A 6,556-nucleotide genomic window follows, 5' to 3' on the forward strand; every position below is an offset into this window, starting at 1 on the left:
CTGCAGAGGGTTTATATGACTAATAGTGTTTAACAGCTTGTAAAGACGAGATTGGCCAGTCTGATGTTTATCAGTGAAATATGTACATATTGGCTGCTTTCAGGCAAAACGGGGCTTAATGCATGTCAAATAAGATTAGCCTGTGCATACTGATTAGCCTGTGCAATGCGCACAAGCTAATCAAGGACGACATTTTACAACAGCGAACACATACAGTGCCTTCAGCGCTTTGATTGTGATAAGTTCCTGCATCCTATGTGTGTCTGCGACATATTTGGTGCATTTTATTGGGGATTACGTTGAAAGATGAATGTTTGGGGAGCATTTATTGAAGAACGTGGATGTTGTCGAAAGTTCACTAACGAAACTCTGTTTTCCGAGGGTGCTTGCCTTTGGGCGAATTTTACTTTCTTAGAAGTTGCGAGACCATGTTATTTTACTGCATTTATTGAAAGAGGACAGATTTATCTTTGCAATGATACCGTCTTGCAAAATTTGATATGTAGGAAAAACAAGAAAAATGCTTTGAAAGTTGGCAGTTTTATAATATGACCCTATGGGAAATGGAATTAGTGTAATTCAACATAATAATTAGGGGACGCAATTAGGCATTAAATGAAACAGAATACATAAGAACGACAACTGTTGCAACTCTTACGTTCGTACGTAATATAAGTATTTTACAACGATTTAGTACATCTTAAGTACACATTTCGATGAGATCCGGTATGGTCTAGTGGTTAGGATTCCTGGTTTTCACCCAGGCGGCCCGGGTTCGAATCCCGGCACCGGAAAAAGATTTGTCACTATAAGTATTTAAAAAAAACAACAACACGAACGGATAATCATATTCATTTTAAAATTTTTTTTGCAAGTAATTTTTTCAATTTTAATAAAATATAAACATGTATTCGTTCATATAAAAATACGAACAATAAACAGGTATGTATCAAAAATATATAACAAAAACATGCGTTATCAAAAACGATTTCGATACCATACTAAGCACTATGGAAAAGGCACAAGTTTTGAATGTAAAAGTAAACAGTTAGCTATCAAAGAAATAGAAACTGACATCGTTTAAAACCTTAGAAATGTTGCCAGTGTAAAATATGATAAACTATGCGTGGTAAATATTGGTATCATTCTCATACAAAATGACGAACGATCAGAAGAACATCACATACTAACAGTTGGTCCCAATTTCTTACATAATGACGAACAATCTTCAATAACAATTTAACAAAAGGTAAACGGTAAAATAAACATAAAACTTAACGCCAGCATTAGTTTTGAACAAAATGTTTTAATTTCAATCGTGATCACCATGGACGCCAAACATCGTCCACTTTTAGCGGACTAGGCGTGCGACCGCATTTAACGGTGTATTCCAAATGTGACGTCAGCACTGACGTAGGATATGACGTGGGCGATGACGCAGGAGAACAAGATGGCGACGATGCGTTTGAATGTTCGGAGTCCGACATTTGCGAAAAGCTAGAGTCAAATGCTTTCAGACTGGCCTTTGTGCGAGGAGGAGATCTTGATAAACTGTCTGTTGGAGACGGTTGAGTAGTGTGTTGGTATTGCTGCTGTTGTTGATGATGATGAGGCTGATATTGCTGCTGGAATGTTTGTGTTTGACCCAAATACACTGCCACTGGCGATGACGACCCCGGACTTTGCACAATTTGAAACGATCCACAGAACTGGGGTTGCGATGCGTATAACCGTTGCTGCTGCTGTTGTTGTTGCTGCTGATGAATGTTATGAATTATATGTCCTTGACTATACAATCCAGCAACGTTTGTTGGGCTGGATTTCTGCTGGAGAACAACCGTCGACGGGTGAACGCCCGCGGTAGTCATCAGAAGGCACCCGTTCTGCATAGCTTGACCGTTATGACCAACGGCGGCGGGAATCTGAACGTTGAGCGGCTGCTGAGAAACTTCCGGCGAGGCGCCGTTGACCTGCGTTACGACGTTCCCGAGATGGTTGATTAGCTTGCTTCTGACGTCACTGTCGACGCCCGGCACGGAGCTCAGGTACCGCACGACCTCGTTTGCGCACTCGTTAAAGCCGCTCTTGTACTTGGTGACGGTGTTAGGGTCGCACGTGATCGCCTGGCTGACTTGCTGACGTTGCAGCTGACGTAAGTGCTTTACCGTCATCTCTAGGATGTCCGCTTTCTCGAGCTTGGAGTACTGGTTCGTCTGGAAATACAAAAAAGGTACCATAAATATTTGATATGATTGATTTTATAGATGTAACATGTATATAGTATTTAATCAACGGCCACTTTCGTTCATTAATTCTTACGAAGACTGTTGCACTGATTTTCTTTCGCATCTTTTGCTTAAAAGCATCTTTTATGCAAAGTTTCGAGTTTTTGTTTTCTAAATTCCAGTGTTTTTCAAGTAAATTACAAACAGTATTTGTCAACCTAAGTCAATAAATTTATCATAATTATGTTCCCGTCTGAAGAGGGATCTCACATTTTAATATAATGCAGGTCAACAATACGTATTCGGTAATCGTCAATATCAGTCGACACGCAATGTGCCGCGTTGCGATATTCATTGTATTTTAATGTTTTGTTTTTTTATGAGCACACGTTGTTTAATCGTATAGTAGATCTTATCTGAAGAGCAATTATCTTGCATTTCAGCGCTCGTTAATCAAAGGACTCGGCTCGTGGGAAAATCTCGCCCCGATCTCGCGGGAAGACACCGTGACGTGAGCTTTGATAATTTATCAACTTTATCGCTTGATAAATTAAACCACAGACTCTGGTGGTTAAAAGGTGAAATTTCGCTGGCCTTTTGGTGTTGCCATCTTATAACAGCCGAAAGAAAGTTACTACAGGTAACCGAATACTGACTTACACAGTTATGGTTTTCATAAATCACAGATCGTTCAAAAATTATAATTTACTTATACATCGTAGGTTAAATCATGTAGTGTTGAAATATCCACAAAGGTAACTTCACATTCGTATAAAAGACGGATAATTTTGTTCGTTAATACCCACTTTTGACATCATGTTTTGTAATAAGGTATGTGATGGTGGAAATTTAATACAAACGTGTTTAAATATAAAAAAATCCAAATAAATGTACAACACGTAATTATAAATATAACATTTCAATTGAGATATTAAGGATTGAGTGTAAATAGCCATATTTCAAATTACAAAATTAAATTGCGTTGTAATAGAAAAATGACAGCAAAGCCTTTGAAACGGAAACATGTGAAATAAATATCATTTTGATCGAGTGCTATGTTAGTTAAATATATTACAATTCAAAACTCCGACTTCACTTACATCTTTTCTCATCGCCTGTAACACAAGCGTCTTCAGTTGTGTGAGGCAGTTGTTGATTCGAGCTCTTCTTTTCTTCTCCATAAATGGCTTGTTGCTCTGAAAAAATAAACACGAATAGTAAGATAAAGCTAGAAACAAAGCAACGCCCATAAACATGAATTATTGATGTGTTATTATGTGATCAAACAACGACGTCGAATCAAATTAATTGTGAAAAACTGTTATAAAAGAGGTATCATAGTAAACCAGACTTCAAATAAAACACCTATGTGTGTTTCCCAAATTAATTAAAACTTACTCTTTTGTAAGCCGAATCCTTTTTGTCCATGTTAGTATTATGAGGTGTCATAATTCCACTTTCAACTGCGGTGTCCGCCATTTCACAAATTTACAAATGACCAACGAAAAAGTCAATGTTTTTCAAACTTAAATTAAAATCACAGAGAAAAAACACCGAACACTGAGTGCAACCACTGTCGTGTCTAAAATAAATCTGAACCAACAAGTGGTTTAATTTCCGTTTATAACCTCGGGCAGACGACAATATGAGAGCTACATGTAAAGGTATTCAGTGATCTTTCCCACGCTCGCGCGGCGCGACTGGCAGCCAATCAGCGGCCGAGATTTTCATCTGTCTCGTGCCGGCTCGCGCGCGATTGGTTTAGACCGCGATCCGGTGATAACTCGCCGTATCAGCTGTCAATCAAGCGATAAAGCTAGTTTACCCACGTGCCGGTTTATCTTTAAACGCGACACGAAATAGCATGGGAAAGCTCCGCCCGATTTCGAGTTTTTTGTTCGCGGTGATCTTGTGGTGTTCCAACTGAACTGTTCACTAAATAATCTATCTGATAGCAGTAAAGGCCAACAAAAGACGGTGTGACCGCCCGCGACTAGCTTATCGCTAGATGCCTATCGGAATGCAAGGGCCTATTGTACGTCGGCGTGGGAAAATCGGCCAAAAACTGCTCAAATATGCCGCAAGTGTCTTCGGTTAGCGCTGCGATTTTTTCTGGGCGATGGGCAAAAATGTGGTTAGTCAAACGACCTAAGACCATGTGCATCTCGCCCCTTTTATCCCCGAGGGAAAATTGCGAGCCTCGCGACCGGAAATGATTACGCGGGCGATCTCTATTCATATGAAAACAATTAGTGGATTAACAATACTGAACCGTTGAACGCAGGAAGTACTTGTACTTTCATTAAGAAATGAACCATAAAAATTCATGATTTTCCTATTTCTTGAAATAGTACATTTATAAAAGCCTGACTGTCACGTGTCCAGATATAACGCCGTTCAATGCACGTGCACAAGTCTCGGTGAACGAGGCAGCGGTTTATAGCCATGTCTATTAAATAAATCTCTTTATTGAACTGATACGTACTTATTTGTTTATTAAAAGGGTTGCTGTCTGATAACGTGTAGTAATTAATTGATAGTTATGCAATCTGATTGAGCCATTTATGCCTAGCGTCTAGAAAAAAGTCCTTGACAAACAGCGTAGACTCATGCGGCGTCTCATCTGGGTCTGCGCTGTTTACTTATAGGAATTTCTGTATTATAAATATAGAAATAAATATACTAGACATTCCTAATTTTGGAATTAAATTGATCAAATTTAGAAGGATGGGATAGTCCACTAGGCATAAATGGGTTAATGTTTATTTGCTTACTGACAAGAAAAACAAAGATAACGGTAGATGCAGATTTGATAGACTTTGTCAAAATGCGGTTATATTACACAATTCATTACGCAAGTTAATTTAACATTAAATTGTTTTCATTTACACTATTGGTAAAACATCGTTTATCTTTAAGAACATCAAAGTACCGGAATACATTATTTCATTAATGTAAGGTATAAAACAACACGCGATCACAATAACTTTTAGTTCCAGAATGTTTGTTTATTTAACGTCGTATTAAAAAACACCCGTTTCTTTTGATATTTTTACACGATTAATTGCCTTCCATTTCGGTTGACGTTATCTTGTCTAGCGGACACGTTTGTTTATCGGTAACTGCTTACGTCACTGACAGTCATCCGTATATACCTGTCAAATATTCAATACGCTAATTGATTATTGTACAAAAATCAATATTTGATCAGTGATCTATCGATCCCGGCGTGATGTACCACAGACATTCCCCTAGAGCGTTGCGGCTTAAAGTGTCTTCTGGTATTTAGCTATCGGTTGTAAATCACGTCTGCGCGCGCGATAATCTTGCGGAGCTGTCACGTGATTCGTGTCAATGGCGCGTGCTTTCCGCGCGTTGCAGTTCCAAGAGAAAACTTGTCGTCTGTGGTGAAATATGGAATACATCAAGATGTCGTCTGCAGCCTTGACCGATTTATGGTGGCACTCGTCTGTAGAGAAATTTATGGCAGACGACGTGCGGATTAATTTATCTCAACGTCGTATTTCACGTCTCTCGTTAAAACAAGATGGAGTCGACAGACATATCTGGCGACAAACGTGCATTGAAATCTTGGTGTAATTAACGACCTATACATTAAAGTGTGACTCGTATGGGTTCTTGTAAAGTACTTTTGCGTTAAATAGCAACACGATCCTCGGACATACAAGCACAAACTTGGTTCATAAAATTTTAATGATTTTTTAGTTGTGCAAATAAATAGAACTTTTCAGCAGAATATTTTCTCTAAGTGTAATTTTAAAGAAAGTGTCAAACATTTGATATCCAAAACTTGAAAAAAAAAACACTATAAAGCGAAAGAATACAATCAGAACATTGTTTTCATTCTATATAATTTTGATAGTATTGAAAATTATACTAATTGATATTAAATTATATCAGTTGATAATATATTCAAACGTGCAAAACCAAAAGTTATATAAATGCGTTTTTTTTAAATTATCCAAATATATTATGTTTAGTATATACTTTATTACATAAATATATTTATTTAATAAAATAACAAACAGATACAAAAATGGATGCACAAATTTCGCAGCGATTTTTTTTATATTTTAGCTTAATTTTATCACGCGATATATATTTAATAATTCCGCTGGTCATCAGTAAGTGTATATGTGGAATTACGTGGCACAAATATCTCTTCATGTTATAGTAGCATCTTGGTTAATAACTGTTAGCTTATGATATCGCATGATTCGTGTGGATTAAAGCACAAAATGAACAATTGCTTGACAAAACGACAATGACACAATCTCTGACAATTAAAAAAATATGTCTGAAGTCATTTT

The 6,556-nt window shown here is 37.5% G+C and overlaps 1 protein-coding gene and 1 non-coding gene across 2 annotated transcripts; one reads left to right on the forward strand and one right to left on the reverse strand.

The window, feature by feature from the left end:
• The first annotated feature begins 722 nt into the window (after nt 1-722).
• Nucleotides 723-794, forward strand: Trnae-uuc (transfer RNA glutamic acid (anticodon UUC)). The gene has a single exon. It is a non-coding gene; the product is annotated as a tRNA-Glu (tRNA).
• A 46-nt stretch (nt 795-840) lies between these two features.
• On the reverse strand, nt 841-3,899 carry LOC127831885 (protein hairy-like). Its single transcript, XM_052356960.1, has 3 exons — nt 3,624-3,899; nt 3,326-3,421; nt 841-2,213 (listed from the first exon to the last, which is right to left on the reverse strand). Exons 1-3 carry the CDS (start codon nt 3,702-3,704, stop codon nt 1,323-1,325), a joined length of 1,068 nt encoding a protein of 355 aa, XP_052212920.1. The 5' UTR covers nt 3,705-3,899; the 3' UTR covers nt 841-1,322.
• Nucleotides 3,900-6,556: the final 2,657 nt, after the last annotated feature.

Source organism: Dreissena polymorpha, chromosome 5 (genome assembly GCF_020536995.1).
Source record: "Dreissena polymorpha isolate Duluth1 chromosome 5, UMN_Dpol_1.0, whole genome shotgun sequence".
Classification (NCBI taxonomy): Eukaryota; Metazoa; Mollusca; class Bivalvia; order Myida; family Dreissenidae; genus Dreissena; species Dreissena polymorpha.

Coding starts and splice junctions, on each gene's coding strand:
- LOC127831885 (XM_052356960.1), bottom strand. CDS start 3,704: ATGGCGGACACCGCAGTTGAAAGTGGAATTATGACACCTCATAATACT. Junction 3,422..3,623: donor AGGATTCGGCTTACAAAAGA/GTAAGTTTTAAT, acceptor TTATTTTTTCAG/AGCAACAAGCCATTTATGGA. Junction 2,214..3,325: donor TACAGGCGATGAGAAAAGAT/GTAAGTGAAGTC, acceptor TTGTATTTCCAG/ACGAACCAGTACTCCAAGCT.